The following is a 26,120-nucleotide window of genomic DNA, read 5'->3' as shown; positions in this document are numbered from 1 at the left end:
AGCTTAAATCAAATATATATGGGGAAGAAACCCAGACATGAGGCTGAATTATAGCCCTGGATTTTGAAAAACAGCACTGGAATAGTCTGGGAAAGTCACCTGGAAATTAAGAATTATATTTTCTTAATAAATGTTCTGATATTAATATTCCCATTGGTCTTTCAGGCTCAGCAGAAAGTGGCACTGGGTGTCCTTGGGATGTCAGTGTCTCCATGGGAATCAAATTCCTCCTCAATTAGCTGTCTAAAAAAGGGGAATTTGGCTGCATTCAGGACAAAGTGAAGTTTCAGATAAAAGTTTCTGTCTTCTGTGAGAATTTACATTCCAAATGTGAATCCAAGGAAGGATCCCACGGTTGAAATGTCCAAGGCCAGGTTGGCTTGGAGCAGCCTGGGCTAGTGGAAGGTGTTCCTGGCCATGGCAGGGGTGGGAATGGATGGGATTTAAGGTCCCTTCCAGCCCAAACAGTTTAGGGAATTGACATTTGGGTTTGATATTCCCTAGATATATAATATATAAAGAAAATAATAACTATTTCTTTCCTGACAAATAGCCCTTTCCAGATCCACAACTCACAGGTTTTCAAGCCCCAGGGAACACAATTCCTTGTGGCTCTCTCTCTGTTGGTGATGAGCCAGGAGCCAAAGTTGGACTGGAACTTCCAGAAGCTGGAGTGCCAAGGGAAGATGGCAGATGGATTGGGGATGTTTGCCTGCACACCTGTGCAAAGTGGAACCCTCAGCTCAGTTTCCACCCAGGGACAAACAGCCTTTCCTGAAACATCTGCCCACAGCCAGGAGGATCCATTTCACAAATTCCATTTCAGCCAAACAAAAATTCCACCTCCTGTTAATTCCACTGAGCTTTCCTGAGTCCTTCAGGCAAACAGAGGGATTGATTATTGGCAGTGCTGGAGGGGGAACACTGGGAAGTCAGAGAATCCCAGAATGGTTTGTGTTGGGAGGGCCATGAAGGATCAGCTCATTCCCAACCCTGTCATGGGCAGGGACACCATCCACTGTCCCAGGCTGCTCCAAGCCCTGTCCAACCTGTCCTTGGGCACTGCCAGGGATCCAGGGGCAGCCCCAGCTGCTCTGGGCACCCTGTGCCAGGGCCTGCCCACCCTGCCAGGGAACAATTCCTAATTCCCAATATCCCATCCAGCCCTGCCCTCTGTCATTTTGAACTCATTCCCTGAGTCCTGTCCCTCCATCCCTTGTCCCCAGTCCCTCTCCAGCTCTCCTGGAGCCCCTTTAGGCCCTGGCAGGGGCTCTGAGCTCTCATGGAGCCTTCTCCAGTACCTGTGGGCTGCCATCTGTCACAGCCCCTGCTCTGCCTTTTGTCGGGGCACAGAAATTTCCATTTGTGCCACCCCTTGGGGAATCCACCTGCCTGGGAAGGGAATTCCTATTAAATCCAAGAGCTGCCACAACACATTGAGGATTTATACTGCAGGCATTCCCATATCCTGATGAAATCCTTACTGTGGCTGACTTTCAAGGCTGAAAGAGATGAGCATCTCATCCCTAACCCTTTGCTTCCAAGTGCTGCATGGAATCTCTTTTTAACCCCTATAACTGCACCCATCCCAGCATGGCTGGATCTGCTGGCATCAGGACAAGCAAGGAATCACAGAATTGTTGGGAAAGCCCTCTAGGATCATCGAGTCCAACCAAGTCACCCAGCAGTGCCCAGTCCTCCCCTAAACCCTGACCCCAAGTGCCACGTGCACAGTTTTAATCCCTGCAGGGAGCCACTGTGTCCCACTGGTGTTTCCCACTGCTGAGGTGGGAACAATGCTCAGAAATCCCTCTCTGCTGATGGTAAAACCATTTCCAGGGGTTCTTCCATTCCCACTGCTCCCAGGAAACCCTCAATGATACTGATATCACTTTCTACAGTGTTTCCAGCAGCTCAGAAAGGCTGGGAAGAGCAAACACAGCTAGAGGAATATTCTAGAGGAATTAAAACTGGTATTTGTAGGTAAACTGTGGCTTAAATTTAATCTGAAGTGACAGACAAGCCCAAATCTGAGTGATACAATGCTGACACTGGGATGGTAGAACCTCCTTGCCTGCCAAAGCCATTAATGATTCAGCCCAATTACTTGTGCAATGTATTCAGAATTATTGTAATGAACCAGAGTCTCACTAGTCTGTAATTAATTATATTCCCCAAGTGAAACGACCCAGGGGTACCAAATGGCCACTTTTTCATTAAACTGAAATAAAACCCTACCACACCCCATCCATTGCTGTTTTAATCAGCCAGTGGGCGACAAGAGCATCTTTAAGACATATTAAATGCTAATTATCCCATTCAAGGACAAATCAATTAAACCTTGAACAAATCAGAAGAGTTTCTAGAAACTGGTGCCTTGCAGACCTATTCTGCATAAAGAACTTATCTGCCAGCCCTGATGTGGTCATTCAAAGCCAGGCAAAGCCAAAAACCCAGGAAATGCCAAAAAGCCAGGAAACTGGCACAGATAAAAAGGAAACCATTGATTTGCATTATTTTCCTTAAAAAAGAAGTGCAGCAATAACAGAATTCAGCAGCCAGAGCCACACGAAATGGTCCTTGACACATTTTGCTCCTGAATGACTTGCAGCTGCACTTTAATATCATTAAATAAGTAAGAGACAAACACAAAGAGGGAATAAGAAGACCTCCAGGACAATTGATATACTGACCCTCACCTTGTCAACTCCTTCCCTGGCAGGGTGGGCAGGCCCTGGCACAAATTCCCAGAGCAGCTGTGGCTACCCCTGGATCCCTGGCAGTGCCCAAGGCCAGGTTGGACAGGGCTTGGAGCAGCCTGGGACAGTGGGAGGTGTCCCTGCCATGGCAGGGGCTGGGATGAACTGATCCTTAATGCCCCTTCCAACCCAAACTGTTCTGGGATTCAAAGAAATCCAAATCCATTTTCCCATGGCTGCTTCATCCCTCACCAAGCCCTGGATACCAATAACAGCTTGGGCCTGGATGGAAAATGTGGATCCCCCAAATTGAGAAGGGATCCAATGCTTCTCTGGGCTCCAGCAGGAACACAGGGTCCCAGGGTCATTGTCCCATGATGACTTCAAAGCTCCTGACAATTAAAATCCTTCCCTTCCCCTCTCTCCCTATCCTTAATCTGGAATCTCCACATAGGAACAGTATCTTCTGTAGCCATAAAAGGAGAAATAAGGCTACAAGGTTAACTCCAATACTTTATTACAGGCCTTTCATCAAGAGATTCCAAATGATAAAGCATTTCCTAAATGAGCCTGCATTCCTTGGAGATGTCCTGCTTAGGGACCTTTATCCATAAAATATCTGATGTTGCTCAAGGACACACTGGGGGCGAGTTTAAAATCTGAATTTTTCCTCTTTTTCTTTTTTTTTCAGCAGCAGGACAAGAAAACAACAGTGCAAAAGGCTCTGACTTTTTCAGCATTCCAAAGATTTTCAGCTCTCCCAAGTTTCCCAGGTGGAGGGATCTCTCCCAAACCTTCAAATTATTTTTTACTTGTTATTTCTCCAAGTCTCTAAGAACCTGTCTAGACAGGACACATGATGAAAGATTAAAAAGACATAATGCAATGCCTATAGATTCATTCTGTGCTCTTGGGGACACCCCAAAACCCATGGGGATTAGATATAATTCCCATTTTCCTGACAATAAAAACCAGGCTGAAGAGTTTTTGGAAGCAAACAGTGGCAATAATCCCTGTTAAATACCAGATTCTTTAACTTAGATTACTTCTCTTGGGATTTATTCCCCCAGGAATTTTTTTAAAGCAGCTCCAATTTGTCATTTGGGAGATTTAGCTTGGAAATGATGGAAAATTTCAGGAAAACTTGGAGCAGTGCAATAGGTGATGTTCCTTCCTTGGAGAAAATAAGATGAGGCTGGACAAGGGAATGATGACTTTGCTCCAGGAGTTGGGACATCCCTGCTTGGAGCAGGAACTTGGGGCAGGGACCTTTAGAGCTCTTTTTTGGCCAATATCCAGCTGAATTTTCTCTATTTCTTGCCCATACTGCCCCACTCCCTCTGGCAAATCCAGCTCATCTGTAAATGTCCCAGACTAAAATCCACAGCCCCAGTTCCAGGTCCCATGAAGAACAAGAACCAAATCCCTTTTTGTGCCAAACACCTCCATTTTCCTCCAGGAACATTTATCCTAAAAAGGTTGAAGAGAGCACTGAGAGAATTTCAGATGCCAATTCCAGATGCAAGACAGGAGAGAAAATCCCAGCCAGAGCCATCCCTACAAGCACTGCACTAACCCATGGAAACAGGAGATGTTGGGAATACCCAGCTTCAGAAAAGAACAATATTGGCTTTCAAATTCCAGAACCTTTTGCAAAGTTCCCTGGAGGACATTTCATAGTGTCCAAGGTTAAAAGGTCAGGATGCTAAAATCCCAGAAGGCTTCACCAGCAGTGGGGAACTGGGATCACGTCCTGGTTGTTTGATGCAACATTTACTCTGCAGCTTCTGCAAAAAGGCTTCGACATCGTGGGTGCAAAATCTCCAGCCTCTTCACTGCCTGATGCATTCCCTTTGCTCCACTCAACTCCCAAATATTCCCAGCAGGTTTTACCTTGCCTAATTCCTGCCCTTTCAGCACGGAGAAGACGCCCCTGCCAATGCTGCAGCCAAGGGAGTGGCTGCATTTCTCCTCACAGAGAAAAGCAAGGCACGATTTTTCCCAAGGATTTTGTGGGAAAGGCAGAAAGAAGCCTCAGAGAGGAGAAAAACAATTCTTATCTCCATTCTCTGCTCCTGTTGTTTTGCACATGTGGAATGTGTTGGAAGATTGTTTACCTGAAGGAATTTGGTAGTTGGATTCTGCTGAGGATTGTTTTGTTTCCTTGGCCAATCACACAAAGCCGTGTCCTGACTGTCACCAGACAGTCACCAGTTTTTCAGGAGTTAGAAGGAAGTATGATTTACTATAGTTATAGTATAATAAAAAGTAATATAATAATGGTTTTAATAAAGCTTTTCAGGAGTTAAAAGTAACTATGATGTAGTATAGTTATAGTATAATAAAAAGTAATACAGTAATAGTTTTAATAAAGTTTTTCAGGAGTTAGAAGTAAGGATTATGTAGTATAGTTATAGTATAATATAAAGTAATACAATAACAGTTTTAATAAAGCAAATGTTCAGCATTCCAAAGCCTTGGAGTCAGATGCCAATCATTTCCTGCCTCGGGGGTCACCTGAATTTACTCTACAAGGGTGTAGAGGAGCTGCAGTACCATGGAAGAGCTGAATCCCTTCAGTCTATAGGAGCATCCAGGAATTTCCTGCCCAGGAGCTTCACGTCCCTTTCTTTCTCCCTGATTTAACTTCCTGTCATTTTTTTCCCCCTGGGAATCCAGGACCAGAAGCTCATTTATTACAAAGGAATTGTTCCCCTGGGAGGGTGGCAAAGCCCTGGAATAGAATTCCCAGAGCAGCTGGGGCTGCCCCTGGATCACTGGCAGTGCCCAAGGCCAGGCTGGACAGGGCTTGGAGCAGCCTGGGACAGTGGAAGGTGTCCCTGCCCATGGCAGGGGTGGCACTAGATGGGCTTTGAGGCCACCACTGCCCCATGTCCTCAAGTGCCACCTCCACACATCTTTTAAATCCCTCCAGGAATGCTGATCCCACCACTGCCACGGGTGCTGTCCCAGTGCTTGACAACATTTTGGAGGAGAAATTTTCCTTGGTATCCAACCTAAACCTCCCCTGGTGCAACCTGAGGCCGTTTCCTTTGGTCCCTTTGTGTTTAAATTACAGCAAGCAAAATGCAAACCATGAGCTGATATTATTCTGTATTTTAGAGGTGGAATTATTTTAACATGGCTCTAATAGAGAGCATTTGATTATTTATAATCACAGGCCTGAACTTTTAATTACAATGGTGCCTCATAATGAGTGGGCCCTGCATCCCAATTCCAGGTTACTGTGCAGAAAACTCCCTCAATTTTCTAAAACTGATGAATTTACAGGAATTTTAAATGGAGCTCCAAAGCCTGACACACAAACCCAAATCCATCCTAGGTACAAAAAGGGATTTGAACAGGAGCCACATCACGAGGTGCTGTTGTAAATTTAGCTATCAATTTAAGCTGATATCCCATTTTTTTTTGTTTTTCTCCTCTTCAATTCCATCTTGTTGGAACCTGCTCTGAGGGCTTGCTAACATGGATTATCCTGTCTACATCCCATGAATTAATTCCTACTCCTGCCTCCCCCATAGGCATCTTCACTTGTTTGGGTGGTTTTTTTTAAAGGAAGTTAAGAGAATTCAAATTCACTGCTGCATTCTTCAGTTCCACTTTATGCTTACAAACTTGAACAGAGCTGGGGGGAGTATTTTGTTGGAAGCATTTTCCCAGGGAAAATGTGAGATTTCCTCACTGGAACTCTTGCACAGGGATTTTTGTCTCCTCTCATTAAAAATACATTTATTTCAGAGCATGCATTTTTTCCCTAACTAGAATAATTTGTTCTAAATCATCATTTTGACAGAAACATTCTCATTTTGAAATTCTAGGATAAAACATTTGGATCTAATAGTTGATGGTTATTGTTGACAGCAAGGTATTGCTGCAGGACAAAAATCACATGGGAATTTTTTTCCCCTCCATTGTTTCCTTTTTTTTTCTTTTACACAACACAGGAATTGCCTGCAAAAAATCATGAAAAGAGGGAAAAGGGAAGAGTTTGGAGCCTTCAGCCCTGCCAGGCTTTTTCACACCTTCCAGATGGGAAAAACAAAGTGCAATCCCAGGGTTTTGCTCTTTCCAGGAAGCAAGGACCAGATCTGACCCCTGAAATCTCTTCCATCAGCACTCATTCCACTCAACCCACTTCAGACAGGACAATAAATCCTCCAAATTGTGCTACTTAAAAAAAAAATAATTATAAATTAAAACCATCTTCTTTTGATGTGAATGGTGCTCCAGCAGCTTTCTTAGCTAATAAATAGCAATAATATTTATTATTTCCTATGCATTGCTTAGTGCAGCAATTTTTTCTTCAGGCTCTGAAGGAACACAGAGGAAAAAAGACATTGGAAACATTTTTGGAGATGTTCACTGCAGCAAAAGCAAATGTATGGGTAACTATAAACCTTCTCTAGAGCTGCTTTGCCCCAAACCCCTGGAATTCTGCCTTCCTTCCTCCATCTGGCACACTCTGCTTGCCCAACATTCAATTTTTTTTTTTTTTTTTTTTTTTTTAACTCAGCAGGAATAATACTGTCTCTGCTCTTTAGACAACATCTTCAAAAGCAAAAAACAAACCAAAACAAAAACAAGAACAATTCGAGTTCCTGGGCTATGACTCAGTTGGAGAAAAGCAAGAACAATTTGTAAGCTGTGATTTTCTAAACCAACAGCTGTCTTTAAGACTCCAAACCACTTGATTATTTACTAACTACATTTGAGTCATCAAGTTGGGTCTGAGTGTAACTCCCCCACACAAATTAATGGTATTTATGCCCTTTTTGTGAGAAGGAGAGTAGAGAATTTTTATTTTTTAGACTCCTAGAGAGGTTTGGGTTGGAAGGAGCCTTATCTCCTAATGGCTTTTTTTTCCTTGAGGGAGATTTTGGGTTGATAAAAATATTTTAAAGGCAGACATTAAAGGCTGAGAGAATTGGGATTGTTCAACCTAGAGAAGGGAAGTTTTGGGATGACCTCACTGTGTCCTTCCAGTGCCTGAAGAGGATGACAGGGAAGATGGAGATTTTGGACAAAGGGTAGACCACAGGACAAGGGGAAATGGCTTCAAACAGACAGAGGGAAAATTTAGGTGAGGTATTGGGAAGGAATTGCTCCCTGGGAGGGTGGCAAAGCCCTGGAACAGAATTCTCAGAGCAGCTGTGGCTGTCCCTGGATCCCTGGAGGTGCCCAAGGCCAGGCTGGACAGGGCTTGGAGCAGCCTGGGATGGTGGAAGGTGTCCCTGCCCATGGCAGGGGTGGAATTTGGAATCTTTAAGGTCCCTTCCCACTCAAACCACTCCATGATTCTGATATTTGGTTTCCTTTTTATTTTTTTTTTCTTAGAAAATAAATGAACAAATAAGGTGAATGTCTGTGCACCAGCCTTTCATTCCTGACCATCCCCATCCCTTCAGAACCAGAGGTGTTTCCATGAGGATCTATTTGACCACCCTAAGGTGGTGCCAGCTCTCTGCACAAAAATTAGGAAGAACCCTGAGATTATAAACTGAGCTGTTTGTCAGAGCACAGAATTGCACTGCAGGGTGCTGAGTTCCAGCTCCAAACCTTAATATAAATATCATATTTTATGTACATTATATTTATATAGAAATATATTACAATAGTTTTAAGACACAGCATTTTCTTTTCTATAAAAAATGTGATCCTTGTCAATGAAAAAGTTGGGCTGAGCTCAGAAGATCCCAGAATGGTTTGAGTTGGAAGGGGTTTTACAGATCATGTACTTCCAGCTGCCTAGCCATGGGCAGGGACACCTTCCAGAGATCTTCACAAGTCACTAAATCTGCCAGAAAATGTGAAGACAGTTGAGGAAAATTGGCTTCACCTGGCTTGTTGCCACATGTATAATCTCAGACAACAGACTCTAAAAATCAGCAAGTCAACTGCACATCTGAGAGCTCAGAGGAATGGCCTCAAGCAGCAGATGGCTCATCCAAAAAGAAAAAAAAAACCCAAACAAGCACCATTAAAAGCCCCAAACCTATTGTGGCAATTAGTGCCACACTTTAAAGTGTGCAGGAGGAGAAGGAAGATTTAAAAACTGCCTGAGGATATTCAACCCAGCAAGGATCAGGAATGATTAAAGCTGCAGCTCTGGTTCGGGATGTTGGTCAGCAATTAATTCTGGGTGCTGGAAATGCCATGTTAGATGGAGCTTGGGGAGAATTTGTTCTGTGTTGGGATTTTAGGCAGGAAGAGACAATAATATCAATTCATTCCTGCTGGAAAAGCAGAAATAAACTGTTCTTCAGGGGTCCCAGTGCAGTGCTCCCAAGCAGGATGCTGTGAAAGCCACCAGACCTTGCTCTGCCCTCTGGGAAATGTCCTTTCCAGCTCATTCCTTCATATATTGGCAAAAAAAGGCCCAGAATCATGGAAATCAGCACAGAATTCTGGAATGGTTTGGGCTGGGACCTTAAAGCTCATCTTGTTCCAACTTTCTGGCATGTGCAAGGACACATTCCACTGTCCCAGGGTGCTCCAAGCCTTGGACACTTCCAGACCACGCCAGGATTCTGCTTTTTGGGGATCCTACCACTTCCCTAGGCACTCTGTTCCAATGCTTTACAACCCTCTTGGTGAAGAAATTCTTCCTGATGCTCAGCCTGAACCTCCCCTGGCCATTTCCTCTTCTCCTGTTGCTTGGTACCTGGGAGAAGGGCCTGACTTGGAGAAAGGGAAGCAAATCCATCACGCTTGTAAACACCGGAATTAAACCACAAAGCGCCTGATGGAAATTCCACAATTCTGCAGCCATAAACCCCCTCCATCTGCTTGAGCCAAGGCTGTTGAGGCCAGGCCACATTTCCCACCAATAAATTGAATTTCTGTCGTGGGGTGCCCTCAGGAAATCAATCAGCTCCAAGGCCCAGCTGCCACAGGAGGAACTCCATCCCTGAGGGGAGCAGATGGTGACACCATCCCCGTGTCACTTTGCCTCTCTCTTGCAGCTGTCCCAGCTTTGGTGCTCTCACCCTCCAAAGCCTCTGGGAGGGTTTAGTTTCAGGGAATTGCCAACAGCTTTCCCAAAACCTGGAAAAGCTTCCTGAGCCTCAGGGCAATGGATCTAAATCCAGCAGGGATGGATCTAAATCCAGCAGGGCTCCCACCTCCCTGGCAGGGAAAGGGAAATAAAGGCTGAAAGATCTTCAGAGATCACCCAGTGCTTGCCAAAAGTGTAAAAAGCATCTGAGATAATGGATGACAAAAATTCCAGCCAGTCCTTGGAGATCATGTGTCGGATCCACAGTCCATGGGATACACACAGGGCACAGGTGTTGGGAAATAGGGGGAAAACACCCTGCATTTATGGGAAAAAACCCATTATGTAGCAACAGGGGTGGCAAAATTGCTTCTCAGGTTGCCAAAGTTAGAAGGTTGGGTTTATTCATTCTTTTGGAGTTGTTTTTCTTCATTCTCCTGTGCACATCAACACTTGAAGCACTGCTTCCATTTTATGGTGGCCTCTGCACATGGGTACATCTCCATCTCCATGGAGCTCCTGGTTGGAAAACTGCATTATCCTGCATTATCCTGGACTGCATTCCTACCCCATGGCTGCTTTTAATTCCCTTTTCTACTCTGCCAAACTGGGAATAGGGAATGTCTCAGCATTGTGACCAAGGAATGGCTTCATGCCAAGAGGGATCACCCCAGGAGGGAATCTTCCCTCATTGTCCTTCCACCCCACAGCCCATTTTTCCAGCCCTTTCCCATCACAAATTCCATCTGCTTTCCTACACCAGAATTTTGCTGCTTCTCAAGCCCTTTCCCAACACTTTTTGGTGATTGGATGCCTTTTCCCAAAACCACAGAGATTGCAACAGAAGGAGCTCTGGTTCTCCCTAAAGAAATAGGAATTACAAAGGTATTTTCCTATTTGTATCCTGTAGGATAAATATATCTTTTAATCATATATTTACCTCTAAAATGTCACCCTGAGATGAAATACCTGCCACATTTACACTTGTGTGCCTGCCTCTGGGTCCCAGAGTGACAAATATTTCCAATTCTCCATTCCACTCCCTTTTCCCTGGAAAATTCAGGACCATGAGATTCATAGGGCAGCAGATGGGAAGGTTTTAGTGGGAGCAGGGGAAGGCAAGGAAGGTGTCCCAGAAAAATGGAATATAACCCTCATTATTCCTGGGAAGTTCATTTCAAGGACATTGGAAAAGGATTCAGCCCATAAAAGCTGCAGAGAGGAAGAGGAAGGAAAAGGGGAAAGGGGAAATGGGAAAGGGAGAAAAGGGAAAAGGGGAAAGGGGAAAGGGGAAAGGGGAAAAGGGAAAAGGGGAAAGGGGAAAGGGAAAAGGGGAAAGGGCTCCTTTCCAGGACAGCCAAGAAACCTGAAAAAAGCTGGAGAGAACAAGAAAGGAGAGAGCAGGGCAGCAAGGTGAGGCACCCAAAAGGCTTCTAGGTTTGGGTTATAAAGTTTTTAAAGAAACACTGAGTTTTTCAGTTATTCCCTGGGAAAAGGAGCAGTGGAAAGGTAAAGTCAGTCCAGCAGTGGCATCACTGAAGGACACAGAAGGAAAGTGGGAATTAGAGCAGGGAGCACAGGAGCAGGATTTGGGGTGATCCCAGTGCCTCTTGCAGAGTTAATAGAGATTTATTTAAAAAAAAAAATTAGTTTTGGAGTCAGACTCAAGAAAAAAACCCTCTATAAAAGCAGGAACAAAGTCCTACTTCTATTGATGTCTTGTCCTCAGCCTTTTAAAAAGCTTTTGGCATTAAATTCAGCTCCATTAACATTAACTTCTGCATAAAGAGAGCTCTGACATCACCAGCTGCAATCCTGATTTGATATTTCCCATGTGCATTGCCATGCTTTTCTGGTCACTGATGTCAACATCCATAAGAGCAACTCCCACTGTTCCAGGTGGGAAATATGGTATCAGGTTCTGCAATGGTCAGCACAGAAATTGTCCTGCTGACATTCCTACCCATATCCATGGATACTGTTTTACTGTTCCAGGAAATTGTCAGGGCACAAATCATGCCCCAGGGATTTGGGCCAGGTAAAGGAGAGCTGATTTCTGTAACTTAGGGAAAATAACTACCAGAGATGGAGATGTAAATGGGAAATAGCACAAATTTTCTTGGAAGCAGATATGCTGTCCCATGAGGAACAACTACCACCATTCTCATTTTCAGATCATCAAGAATGTAAGAAAAAAAAACAGATATAAATCAGTCCCAACAGCTCAGTTATCACTGCTGGGGTCACCAGGGCACAGCACCTCCAGCACAACCCAAGACCACAATTTGTTCTTCTCCCTACACACCACAAACACATTTTGCAAAGAATCAATCAAAAAAATGTGTATTTCAGTCTCTACAAAGCAGCAGGATGAGGGGAGGGCACTCTTTGCCTGGGGACTCTCAGTGTCAAACAGGCGCTTCCTCCAGCAGTTCCACCTTTGAGCTGACCTGCCGTGACCATGGTGGAGGCATGGCTTCCCAAATTCCCACACCTTCTCCATGTGCCTTAAAATAATTCATAATAATTCTCCATGTGCCTTAAAATAACTCATAATAATTCTCCATGTGCCTTAAAATAATTCATACAAGTTGCAGGGTGGCTGAGGCTGCAGGAGCTGAGCGGGCACCTGGTGTCCCCTCCCTGCTGGAGCAGGGCCATGGCAGAGCCCAGGGCACAGCACTGTGTGCACCCAGCTGTGCCCCAGCCCCAGGGAGGAGAGCCCCCAGGCTCTGTGGGCAATCTGCTCAGGCTGGGCACTGCCCAGGGAAGAAGTTGTGCCTCCTGGGCAGGGCAATGGCTGGGCTCAGGCCCTGCCCGTGGCTCTGGTGCCATGGCTGGGCCCCGGAGCAGAGCCTGGGCCCTGCTCTGCCCCTCCTGCCCCCAGGGACAGCCAGGCCTGAGGGCCCCTCTCAGCTGGGGCTCCTCTCCAGGCTGGGCAGCCCCAGCTCCCTCAGCCTTCCCTGGGCCCCCAGCTGCTCCAGGCCCTTCCCAGCTCCAGCAGCTCCTGGCCCTGCTGTGCTCAGCCCCCAGAGCTGGACACAGCACTCCAGAGGTGCCTCCAGGGCTGCCCAGGGCCAGGATCCCTCCCTGCCCTGCTGCCAGGGCTCTGCTGCTGCTGCCCCAGGCTCCCCTTGGCCTCCCTGGGCCCAGGAGCCTCTGCTGGCCCGGGGACAGCTCGGTGTCCCCAGGACCCTCTGCTGGGACAGGGACAGCTCGGTGTCCCCAGGACCCTCTGCTGGCCCGGGGACAGCTCAGTGTCCCCAGGTCATTCCCCACAGAGCAAATAACTTCCTCTTTTTCCAGGACAGCCATCAGGGGCAAATGAACAAACTCAGCAGTTTTCAGAATAAAACAGCATTAAAAATCTCCTCCCAGAAGTGCAATGAAACAGCCTTAAAACCAGCTGCTGTTGTCATGCCATAATGTGGAATATATTTGTAATAACTTTGTGCTATTCCTGTACGTTTAAATCATCCATATTCCCATTGCTTTTCTCAGTAGGCTACACCCTCATATTTATATTTATACATAAATATACCCAATGGACACACACTTGTTATAGAGGCCCTGTCTCATCTTCAGCTTGGGCTACTCGCCCATATTCTTCCTGCTTTGCCACTTGGCCAGTTTGGTCAAAGCCTTATGCACCAAACTATGAATACTTCCATCAAATCCCTCCCTCTGCTGCTCCATCACCAGCTCTCCAAACATCAGCTCCCTGCCCCTGTCCACTGCTCCAGGTCCAGAACTCCTCCTGAATCCCAGAACCAGATGTAACCCACACCACCCAAACCCCCTAGCCCTGTGTAAATCCAATATACGATGGAATGCGTAGCAGGAAGGAGGACTCCATGGAATCCCAGAGTGGTTTGAGTTGGAAGGGACCTTAAAGCCCATCCCATTCCACCCCTGCCTTGAGCAGGGACACTTCCACTATCCCAGGGTGCTCAGAACCCTCCTTTGCCTATAGACCTGCTCTGTGTCCTCTTTTCTTCCCCAAGACTCCTGCCACATGCTTTAACCACGTTTTCCACCCAATGGGATGGGTGGCTGCTCCCAAAACATCCCTCTGGAAGGGGCTGTGCTGTGCTCCAGATGTTCTGGAGCAAGATCCAGCTGTGTGAGGCCAGCAAAGCAGCACCCCCTAATTTATCAGCCAGTTTTAGTACCTGAGGCACACTGAGTTATTGCCATTGAGTTATTACTGAGTTTAGCACCTGAGATGCAGGGAGTTCTCCCCCTGTGCTGATTTGAAGGAACTTTATTGTCACCATGATATTTTCTGAAAAATCCCTTTGCCAGGATTTTCCTCCTGAGGAGAAGATGAGAAGCCTCAGCTTCTCCATGTTTTGCTCCTCTGGAATGTGGCCTGGACATTGTTTATCCAAACATGTGAATTGTTTTTAATTGATGGCCAATCACAGCCAGCTGTGTCAGACTGAGTTTTTATTATTCATTCCTGTCTAGCCTTTCTCTTTCTTTAGTACAGTTTTAGTTTAGCATTTTCTTTTGATATAACATAATATCATAATATAATAAATCAGCCTTCTAAAAACTTGGAGTCAAATTCTCATCTCTCACCTCGTCCTGGGGACCCTCAACACTGCAGCACTTTATTTCCATGCTGATAGAAATAATTATTGCTTTACAATAAATCTTTACACTATGTTATTATGTTTATAAATGTTGTTACATAATAAATGTTTTTACTGCAATGAAGAAAACAACACCTGATTGTAGAGCACCCTAAATTATGTCATGCTAGACTGCAAATTATCCATCTGCTGCCTCCAATTAGCCAGGAAGGTACGAGAGGGCCTGGGAGAGGATGTTGGATCATCATTTTATGCCTTGCTCTGCCAGGGTGCAACGGGATACTGGGAACTAATGGGTGCCATCTGCTGTGAGCATGGAAAATAGGATAATGCACATCAGTCCCTGATGGCTCTGTCAGGGACATATTGCTGGGAGGGATTTGTTATCCCAGCTCCTGCTAGGCTGCATTTCTGCATTAGTTTCTATCTTAATGAAGAAATGATTTGTAGCTCTTGTTTTATTCTGCACACACGGAATCTATCAGGTTTTAATAAAGGCTCCCTTGGTCTGTAAGGTCCAATCCAACCCAAACCATTCTGGGATTTCAAGTATTGCTAAGGCCCTGGTAAAGTTTTAAAAAATTAATCAAAGATAAAAAAGGAAAGAAAATAGAGTAAAAAATCCAATTTTCTCTCAGGCTCTCAGCCATAGCTGTATTTTACAGCAGTGGAATCATCCTAAAGGTTTCCCAAGGAAACCAAACAGGGATGTCTCACACAATCCTGACAAACTCATTAATTAACAATTTATTGAGCTACCAAATGTTTACATTGCAATATATTCACATTATTCCATTTAAATCTCCCTGTAAGACTCCTGTGATTATCAGCAAACTGGAGGGATGGTTCTGGAGGAATTCTCTAACAAAAAAAAAAAAAAAAAAAAAAAATCACAGAATGGTTGGATTGGAAGGGACCATCCAGTGCCACCCCTGCTATGACAGGGACACCTTCCACTGTCCCAGGCTGTTCCAAGCCCTGTCCAGCCTGGCTTTGGACATTTCCAGGGATAGCAGGATTGTGCTTTCCCTGCATGCTGAGAATGTCCTCTCAATAATTAAGTTTCTATTTCCAAATTGAATATTCAAATTTATGCAGCCAAGTATTGCAAATTAACCAATCTCAAACTGCTCTATTTGAAATGCCAAGGAATTCCCACCCATGGGGATGCTTTGTGTCACCAGGGCTGTGCAGGGATGGAATCAAAATCAGGATATTTGTTCAATTACTACAATATTTTGTAATTAAGGAAGAGATTCATAGACTTGAGGTTTGTGCTTGATACATCTCTGGCTGCCAAGAAGTGCCAGGAAATTCTGCCTTCAAACATTCTTCCATCTTTTATTGGGGAGAAGGGTGGTAGAGGAGGGATTGACCATGTTACCACGGCATCCCAAAAAAGCCCAAGAGCTCTGGCACCCAGATAAACCCCTCGTGTATCCATGAAGATGAACGAGTGTCCCAAATTCCTGCCTTAATGAAGCCTATTTTTATAGCCTGAATATGAATTTGCAGCTTCTCTCCTTTTAGTTCATCTCCAAAGGAAAATGTTTATATAGAAGTGCTCACTCACATCCAATTTCCACCTCCAAAATCCCACATAAATACAGCACAGCAATTTAAACCCCCCAAACTTTCAGCCATCCACTCCATCAGGATGACCACCATTATCCTTTTCCACACAGGAATAACACTCCAGAGTTGCAAAAATCAAACTCTTTGAGCTTCCAATGGATTTTTGGGGAAGAAGCACAAAGATAAACTATTTTTTGATGTCCACAAGCAAGGGAAGGTCTACATTTGGCTGTTCAAGTGCAGAACAAACCCATTTCCCACTGAGGTGGGGCCTCCTTCTAGCACAAATCCAGTGACTCCAAAAGAATAAATCCACTCCCAATCTCTTCCCAAACAGCCAGAACCACCTGAAAGCTGGAAAAAAATCCTGGAGAAAATACCAAAATTCAAGAACTACTTCTTAAGGAGCACTTACCCTTGGAGGGCTTTTTCTCCAAACCAGTCCCCCTTCCCCAGAGTGCGGAGGAAGACGGGATCCTCACTGGGAGAGTCCTCCCGGGTGACGTTCACCTGTGGAAAAGCCAAAACCCCACGGGATTCAGCAAATATTTTAATTAACAGCTACAACCTCTTTGTTCAGAGGGGAATTTGTCACCTCCTGGATCTGTTAGGAAAGGCTCCTCTGGGAACAATGGGATTCCCCAGAGTCCTGCACTCTTCTCTTGGCATCGCCAACCAACCATGCAAGAAAATGAGCGGTGATTTTTCCTACCACTCCTGCAAAAACACACAGCTTTAGATTTTTGGGAATGTTTTTCATTCTAAATATGGAGTTGGCTGCACAAGCACAGGGGAATAAAATTCCAAAAGTTTGCTGTATATCTATCATCTATGGCCTAAGCTTCCTTTAGCTTTGTTCCACATGGTTCCCAGCATTCCCAAGTTCCCTGAAGGGACAGGAAGAACACAAATCACCACCATCTGGACACAACTGAAGTGACCCAGTTTGGGGCATTGCAGGAAGAAGTGTGGCTCTGCTCTCTCTCCAGTTCAGGGAGGGGACAACTCCAGCTGGAGCAGAACTCAAAACTTTCCATCTTTTCAACCAGAGCCTTTTTGCATATGAAAATTCCCAAAGCTAAAAGGTGGGATGTGAGGCACATCCTTTTGGATTCAGGGATACCCCGGTGTAATTTCCCTATTAAATTAAACTTGTGGCCTGCACCTTCTCCCAGCTCTTTAAGGGGTGGCAGAACCAGAGGGTTTGAGAGGTTAACGAGCAGCACACGGTGCTGAACGCCTGCCCTGACTCATGGAAGGGCAGGGAATGTGGGGTGGATGAGCCAGGAACACCCCTGGACAAACAGAGGGAACTTCAATGCAGATTTCAGCTCTTTTTCCCACGACTTCCAATAATCCCAAGCAAAGACTGTTTAGGGATTAGGACAGAGTGACTTCTACAATGTTCAAAGCTCTGAGCCAGCCTCCAGTGGGGAACCTGAATAAAATTGGTGCCACATTGTGGATTTTAAAGGAAAAGGGTGGGAAATGACACAGCAAGGCCCGTGCTGCCTTTGGATAAAGGCAAGCAGCACTTCCCAAGCAGAAGGGAATGAGCCATTTCCATCCATTTTTATTCCACAGATTCCTGCACACAGCATGGCTGGAAATCACTTTGATTTCTGCTTGGTAGGACTTGAGGAAACAAGTTAAAATAAATGTACTAAAGGAGCTCAGGAGTGGGGTCAAGTGGGGTGGATGGAGCTGACAGGGAAGAAGGAAAAAAGGAATTTGGTCCTAAAAGAATTATCAATGGAGAATGGGCTGAAAGAGGAGAAGTTTTTTCAGTATTTCTGAGAGAAGTGATGGGCTCAGAAATATTAAAAATTATCTCTGCTCACTTCAGCCTGGAGAAGAGAAGGCTCCAGGGAGACCTTAGAGCAGAATTCCAGGGTCTAAAGGTACAAGAGAGCTGGAGGGGGACTTGGGACAAAGGATGGGGTGACAGGATACAGGGAATGGATTTCCACCGCCAGAGGGAAGGGAGGGATGGGATATTGGGAAGGAATTGTTCCCTGGCAGGGTGGGCAGGCCCTGGCACAGGGTGCCCAGAGCAGCTGGGGCTGCCCCTGGATCCCTGGCAGTGCCCAAGGCCAGGCTGGACAGGGCTGGGAGCAGCCTGGGACAGTGGAAGGTGTCCCTGCCCATGGCAGGGGTGGCACTGGATGGGCTTTAAGGTCCTTTCAATCCAAATAATTCCATGATTCTGTGTGACTCCAGACACTGGGACGTGACAGGCATGGCAGACATTCCCTAAGGAGCTCTCCCTGATCCTGCTCATGCTGACTGCAGACACTGCAGGTGTGCTCCAGGAGCTGCTGCCAGCATTCTCCTGCCTTGCTGAGCTGCCTGAGTCAAATTTTACCACAGGACATGGGAGGTGATGTGCTCCAGCTTCTCCAGGTGCCAGGCAGCACACGCTGACTCTAAAATTCTGTATTTTGATGTCATTTATTCCCTGTTTCACTGCTGAGCCACTATCCAAGGCTTAGCATGGATTAATTATTACATCCATCCTAAGCCAGGCATTAAAATTAAACTCTCTCCAGCTCCATCCACCCATCAGCCAGTGGTGCCTCTTTTCCAAAGCAATAAGCTTGGAAGAGAAAACTGGGCAGGATTTAACTATCCCTGTGGGAATTTCTGTCAAGCCATCAGGCCCCAGCTGAGAGTCTGGGAATTTTTTAGCAAGTCCCAGTGCCTTGTTTTATTTTAGCTCCCTTTTTCTGGCCTGCAGCTGTCACAGCAAGATAAAGGAGCAGAGGCCAGGGACAAAGCCAAGGAGCTGCTCCAGGAGGAGTCCAGGGCTCTGGAGCAATGGCCAAGGCCATGGGAGGTCTTCTCCATCCTCTGGGGGAGGGTAAAGGGCTGCAGGCCAACAACTGGGATTTGGTTTTTATATTTCTTTGTAGATTGGGGAATGTTGGAATGAGTCCAGAGGAACCATGGAGTTGTTCCCAGGGCTGGAGCCCCTCTGGAGCCAGGCTGGGAGAGCTGGGGTTGTTCACCTGGAGAGGAGAAGACTCCAGGGAAAGCTCAGAGCCCCTTGCAGGGCCTAAAGGGGCTCCAGGAGAGCTGGAGAGGGACTGGGGACAAGGGATGGAGGGACAGGACACAGGGAATGGCTTCCCACTGCCAGAGGGCAAGGCTGGATGGGATATTGGGCAGGAATTGTTCCCTGGTAGGGTGGGCAGGCCCTGGCACAGGGTGCCCAGAGCAGCTGGGGCTGCCCCTGGATCCCTGGCAGTGCCCAAGGCCAGGCTGGATGGGGACAGGAGCAGCCTGGGACAGTGGAAGGTGTGCCAGGGGTGGCACTGGATGGGATTTAAGGTTCCTTCCACCCAGGACCATTGCAGGATTCTGTGCTGCTGGGAAGGGATGGGATCCACCTGACCAAGTGGGGCAAAAGCCTCTGTGACCACCCCAGCTCCAAACACTCGTGGGAGGGAGTGGAGATGTGGGAGGGAGATGCACCATCCCAATATTTTTCCACATGAAAAAATGGCAAAAGAAAAAGGATTTGAAGCTTGGCTCGTGACTGTTCATACTCTGAGAATTGAGGGAATATTATTTCTGATTGAAGGGAAGTGAAAGGGCATCAAACCAACTAACTTGGATTTCTGCAGGCTATGATTAACTTCATTTCAAAAGCTTCTCCATGACATTCTTATTGATCTGAAAAAGACCATTTTTTGCCTTACAATAAAAACCGGCTCCCAGAAAGTGGAAGATGATGGTGGAAAATGAGTTGGCAGCTGGAAATCACTGTGCATTCCCTCCAAAATCTCCATCCTGCTATGTGGAAAGAAGCCAAGTGTCTCTCAAGTGTATTAGGCAGGCTAAAAAAATATAAATAATTGTTGAATAGAAGGAAGAAACTTTTCTATAAAATCCCATCAGCATTTTATGGGAAAAGAGGTCAAAAATATTTTCCCTGTGAGCAGTGGAAGAGAAACTTAGACTTTTTTTCCCCTATGGAGAAAGCTCAGAGATCCCTGCCTTTCTATTATTTGCAGAAGCTGGGAAGAGAGAGCCATGGGAATGAAACCTGGAAGCCAGCCTTGGAAGGGGGATGCTTAGCAAAGGAATCATGAAGTATTTAGGAGTAGGATTTATTTCAGAGAAATTGAGTTTCATGGTCATTTACCCAGAGACTCAAAAACAGTTTCCACCCCAAAGAGTCTCCCAGGAGCACATGTGCAAACCAGCAGGGATTTCATTTTCAGCCCTTCAGCCACTCTTCCTTTCCTGACCCAGACAAGGAGCTCCATTAAATGTCAAGTGCTGGCACATTTGTGCCTCAGGAAGGGGGAGGGAGAGAGGCTGGAGCAGGATTTTGGGAGGCCCTTGGCCTGGGAAGGTGTGAACTCACCTTTCCTTTGCTGATGATAAAGAAGGTGTCCCCTCGAGCCCCTTGGCGGATGATGTACTCCCCACTCTCGTAGTGAGTCTGCAAGAGGGAAAGGAACCAAATTAAGATGAACAAATAAAAGCAGAGCCTGTTCTCCAGCCCATATTTTGGCAGCTTTGCAAGAACATCACCCTGGACCCCTTTTATCCCAGCTTGACATTGGCTGTGACTTAAAGATTGTCCTGTGGTAAGGAATAGAATAATTAAACTGGAAGCATTTGTGGCTTGCCCATTTTTCTTCTGGCTGTGCTGGTGCCAGCCTGTGCCCAGATGAATTATCCTCACAGCCTGAATCCATTTTTAACACATCAATGAGACAGAGGAATTTCCAACAGGGAATAAGCTACACGAACTAAACTGTAATAAGAAGTCTGGTATAAAAATTTTTTTTCCTCCTTTTTTTGGTTGGTTTTGGTGGTTTTCCAGCTTTGCTAGCAAGGGCTTTATTCAGCAAGTAAGTTTTGCTTTTCTCCTGTTCTTGCAGTACTTTAATCTGTCCATTTTTGCCTTATTTTGTGGAACAGCCCTTGCTAAATTCATGTCACAGCTTATCAATGCTGGCATCTAAACTTGTTAGGATACTTTCGTCTCTTGTGTCACCCCATCAAAAGCAATGTGCACTTACACATCACCAAAAAAACCCAAATATTTTCTAAATCAAGACATTCAACTGATATTTAGACCTCCCCCCAAACATTGGAATTTTCATCCCAGATGCTCTGCTGCTGCAAATTCAACCAACACCAGGCTGGGGGGATGCCAAGAGCTTCCCATCCAACCTCTCCTGCATCTCCCTTGGGATAAATGTCTCTTGGGTTTTTCAACCATGAGCAGGAAAGCTGGAGGTATTAGGTATTCTATCCCAGCCCAAATTTGAGACAAAGTCACCCCAAAAATGCCCTGCACTCACCATCAGATCTTCTAATCCCAAAGTATGTAAAAACAAACGAGGAACTGGAGCTAAAACAGGGGAATTAATCCAAATCCTCAAATTTGGTTAAGCTGGAGGGTTTTTTTCCAAAGGTGTTGTGCTGACCTGAGTTTGTTTATTTGTCTTTACACCCAAATCTTTTTATCATTTACAGACCAATAACAGAACCCCCAGCTTTTCCCACTTTCATGTGCCAGAGTGGGAAGAGGGAGAGGGAAAAAAAAAAAAAAAAGTCTGGAGGAGATCTGGACACAGACTTGCAGAGTTTTACTGCTTATGTTGGGTGTTTCTGGAGAGCAGATTATAAGTGCACATTTCTGACCATCCAGGGTGAAATTCCTTGGAAGGGCCTGATTTTAGGAGGTGTTGGGATCAGACCCCCCTCAAGTGGAATCTTGTAGGCACCCAAAAATAGAATTAATTAAAATACTGGGCTAATGGCTTCTAAATTTACAATAGGTAATCCATATTCATTAGAAACATGAATGGCATTTTTGATATGATTTCTGGGCAATTTAACATGATAAACCTGCTCCCTAAAAGGCCACTTGGTCCTGCTGACCAACCACCACCAGCACCAACAACTGCAGAACTGAGTCTCAGTCCTGCTGCTCTAACCAATTCCCACCCACAAGTTCTCCCAGCCTTCCAACCCAACCATTCCACCCTTAAATCTTCCCAATCATTCCCACACATGGCTCTTCCCAACCCATGAGCCCTCTCAAACTTCCCACCCAGAACTCTGCTAAAGGAATGGGAGGAACACAAACTTGAGCTTCAAAGCACCTAAAGCTGCCTCTCACTTCAGCAAATTTTGTCTCCTCTTTTTTAAACCGAGCTCTAATCTCAGCCAAGTTCTTCCAACATTCCAATCACATTCCTCTAGTCTCTCCTCGAGTGCCCAGAGCTTTCATTTCGCTTGACCTGCTCCTCACTGATGTCTCCTTCCACGCCCTCCCTGCCACCCACATCCTCACATTTATGTATTCCAAGCCATTTCTTTCACAGCTAATTCCACACACAATTTTTCATGCTTGAATCAACCCATCTTTCCCATCCTTTGGCACAGCTCCTGCTCTTAAATCCTTGTTTTCAAACACAAATCAGCTCGTCTCTGTGCTTCGCCCTTCTGATGGAATTCTTGCTACCTGCCCAGTGTCAGAACACCATCCTGGGCAGGCCAAGTGCCCAGGAGCTCGCTCAGGGCACGAGGAGCTGGAAATAAAGACAAGGCTCTTGCTCTTAGCCCTACTTGAGAAGCAGCAATACCTCCTCAGGTACCTCTGGTACCATCACACATCTCTGAGGAAGCATTTTGGCAAAGGTTCACAGAATTTTGAGTTCCCAGAATGACTAAAGTTGGAAATGACTTCCCAAGAGCCAGGAGTCCACCTGGTGACTCATTCCCATTTTATCCCCATGTCCAGAGCACTGAGCGCCACCTCCAGCCCTGCCTGGGACACCTCCAAAGCTCCCTGGGCAGCCCCTGTCAAGGCTGAGCACCCTTTCCATGCAGAAATTCCTGCTGCTGTCCAAGCTGAGCCTCCCCTGGCCCAGCCTGAGGCCCTTTCCTCCCACCCTGTCCCTCAGCATACAGAGAGACTGGAATCTTTCACAAAATAGCATTTCCAAGCTAAATGAACAAAAGTGAATCTCTTCCTCCCTTTGAAACCCTCCATCAGGTGCCTGCCATGGAGATTTCTGTTTGTCCAGCAAGAACAGCTTCCATAAAAATCCCAGGGTTTTTTATTCCCTGTACTTCTATTGTCAGCTTTATTTAAAGTGAGCAAAAAAATCCCAGCACCAAGGGGGGGATGGAGGGGGAAGAATGCTCACTTAGCAGGTTTGAGAGGATAAGACATGAATAGAACTCCATGACCTGCTCCAGGTACCCCCCAGCAGAACTACCAATCTCGTGACTGAGTCAGGTTTGCTCTAAAAAAGGCAACCATCCCATTTTGTGAAATCCCTCATCCCATGCACAATGGCAATGACTGGACACAGACATTTCTTGGAGTGGAGAAATACCCAATGCAAGTTCTCTTCAGCAGTGACTGGACTTTCATGAGACCAGCAGATATTGAAAATGGACAAAATTAGGAACAGGGGGGCCCAACAGCATCAAAATTTGTCAATAAACTCCTTTTTTGAGTCCCAGTGCTCCCCAGGATGAAAATCTCCCACAGACACAGGACCCAAAGCAACGTACAAACCCTATTTCAGTGACCACCCCAATCCACCCATCTCAGAACAACTTAATGTGTGATTAATTTCTTTGTCCCCAACACAGCAGGGCACATCTCACCCACCACACAAAAAACCATCACCTTTGCAATTCAGACCTTCACATCTGGCTGAGGACTTTGGCCCGCTGAGCTTGGTTGATCAGTCACAAACTTCAACTGGAGCTTCTGCTCCCAAATACCACAAAAAAAAAAAAAAAAAAAAGGGGATGTCTGAGAGCCCAACCAAGCCTCGTGGAGAAACCAGGACTGAAAATGAGATGTCTGAGAGCTCAACCAGGCTTCATGGACAACATCTCAATGAGGCCACATGGAGAAACCTCAACTGAAAACAAGATGTTCGAGATCCCACCCAGGCTCCTGGAGAAACCTCAGCCAGGCATTAGGAAAAAACTATGACTGAAGACAAGATGCTAAAGACCCCTCCAAGGCCTCATGGCAAAACCTGGACTAAAAACGAGATGTTTGAGATCCCACCCAGGTCTCGTGGAGAAACCTCAATTAAAAATGAGATGTTTGAGAGCTGACCAGGTTGTGTGGAGCAACCTTGATCAGGCCTCCTGGAAAAACCTCAGTTAGGTCTCATGGAGAAACCTTGACTAAAATTGAGATGTTTGAGAGCCTGCCCAGGCCTTGTGAGGAATCCTTGACTAAAAACGAGCTGGACGAGGCCTCGGGGAGAAACCTTCACTCTGGAGACCAACCCAACAGTTCAACTTGAGAAAAGCTCATTTTTCCTCCCCCTGGATGCCTCTGGCTGCCGTGTTTATGCTGAGAATGTTTGGGAAAAGGTGGGAAAGGGGGAGTTTGGAATGCTCCGTGACCCACGGCGCCAAAGGTCTCCTCAGGGGAGCAGAAGCACAAAGGTGGCTTTGAAATGAGGACTTCAAAGCTGGAGCTGGGTTTGGACCACAAAAACCAGCGACAGCAACACGGGGTTGATGACAGTTCTCCATGTCCCACCCATTGCATCCAGGGTGTTTTTAAAATAAAATAAAAATAACCTAAATATGTTATTTTGTTGGAGCTTTAAAAAAATATTCACAGAACTGTCAGCAAAACTCCAAACAGAAGCAGCTTTTAGAAGATTTATTTTTCCTGTTGAGGATTTGCTGCCTTAAACATCCTAAAATGACAACAGGTATGCAAACAAAATGAAATGGAAAAAGATATTTATTTGCTGAAAATGCTGCAAAACCAAGCAGGTAAATATCAGTCTTCTGTACTAAATTCCTTAAGAATCAAACAGATTTGTTTCCCTGGTTTTACAGTGTGTCCTACTCCCAGGGATTATCTAAAAATGCTGCTGCTTGAAATAGCCAGAGGGGAGGATTATGCTTTTCTGGTCCTCTCCCCATTCATCCCTAATTTTTGACACTTAAAACATCTCAAGACCCAAGCAGCAGCTTAACTAGAGGGCAAGAAGTGGGAAATTAAAACATGAGGAAGATGCAGTGATGAGGGGAAGAGAGGGTTAACTCATGCCCTTAATTCCACAATAATTATGGAGCAGAGAATTGAGAAAGGAGACGAGGAAGGGGAACCTCACTGTGGCCTTCCAGGACCTGAGGGAAGCCTGCAAGACAGATGGAGAGAGACTATTTCCAAGGGATGGAGGGACAGGACACAGGGAATGGCTTCCCAGTGCCAGGGGGCAGGGATGGATGGGATATTGGGAGTTAGGAATTGTTCCCTGGCAGGGTGGGCAGGCCCTGGCACAGGGTGCCCAGAGCAGCTGGGGCTGCCCCTGGATCCCTGGCAGTGCCCAAGGCCAGGCTGGACAGGGCTTGGAGCAGCCTGGGGGAGTGGAAGGTGTGGAACAGGATGGGCTTTGAGGTCCCTTCCTACTCAAACCATTCCATAACCTGTCATTTTCACTCAGCTGGCTCTGAGCTGCAATATCCTGCAGCAATTTTTTTGTTTAGTTTTTCACACTGATGGCATTACAAACTTACTCTTCCTCCTTAAAGACACAGCTCTTTGATATCCCACCAGCACTCTGAGTGTATATTAGAGCAGAAGCTGTGCTGTGGCAGTGACAGGAGCCTGCCTCCCTGTCCAATCCTTTTGGGAGACGTTTCCTCTGCCCTGATTCACTGTGGCTCCTTAACAGGCTGTGACAGCACTGAGGAAAACACTCCTGGGAATGAGCTGGACACTCTGGCTGTCCTCTCCAATTGTGGGGCCTTCTGCCTTGATGGGTTCCTTCCAATTCCTGCAAAACCATCCCTGAGCAAGGCTCCTAACACACCTTCTAAGGGGCTGTTTGTGCATGGACACAGCACAGCTTCTGGAATAATACAAATCCTGGAATTCTAGGGTTGGATATAGTTGGAACACATGAGGATTATTGATCCAACTCCCTGGCCCAAGAGTAACTGCTAAAAATTAAACTATGATTTAAGAGATGACTCCCCACAATGAGTTCATCTGTCCTCAACAAGATAAAACCTGTATTATATCAAGATATAATCTGTGCTGCTGAGGGATTGCTCCAGGGAAAAGAAATCTAAGAGAATGGATGGGAACAGTAAAAAAAGGATATTCAACAACTATTTCACTGAAGCAAAAGCAAGTGCAGCCTCCACCTAATCCATGGGATACACACTGAAAAGGATAAACCAAAGGGGATAAACAACAGGGCCCTG

At 45.9% G+C, this 26,120-nt stretch overlaps 1 protein-coding gene across 2 annotated transcripts in view; it reads right to left on the bottom strand.

The window, feature by feature from the left end:
- PRKG1 (protein kinase cGMP-dependent 1) overlaps positions 1–26,120 on the bottom strand; it is a 367,092-nt gene that overhangs the window by 68,716 nt on the left and 272,256 nt on the right. For both annotated transcript variants that reach the window (XM_050976335.1, XM_050976334.1), the window contains exons 6-7: positions 20,260–20,337; positions 16,303–16,397 (exon numbers count right to left, since the gene is read on the bottom strand). In XM_050976335.1, coding sequence (XP_050832292.1) covers positions 16,303–16,397; positions 20,260–20,337 — 173 coding nt within the window. The remainder of the gene's footprint in view (positions 1–16,302; positions 16,398–20,259; positions 20,338–26,120) is intronic.

The sequence above is a fragment of the Serinus canaria genome, chromosome 6, assembly GCF_022539315.1.
Source record: "Serinus canaria isolate serCan28SL12 chromosome 6, serCan2020, whole genome shotgun sequence".
In the NCBI taxonomy this organism is placed as follows: Eukaryota; Metazoa; Chordata; class Aves; order Passeriformes; family Fringillidae; genus Serinus; species Serinus canaria.
The sequence above is the reverse complement of the archived record's forward strand: the minus strand, read 5'-3'. Positions and strand labels throughout refer to the sequence as shown.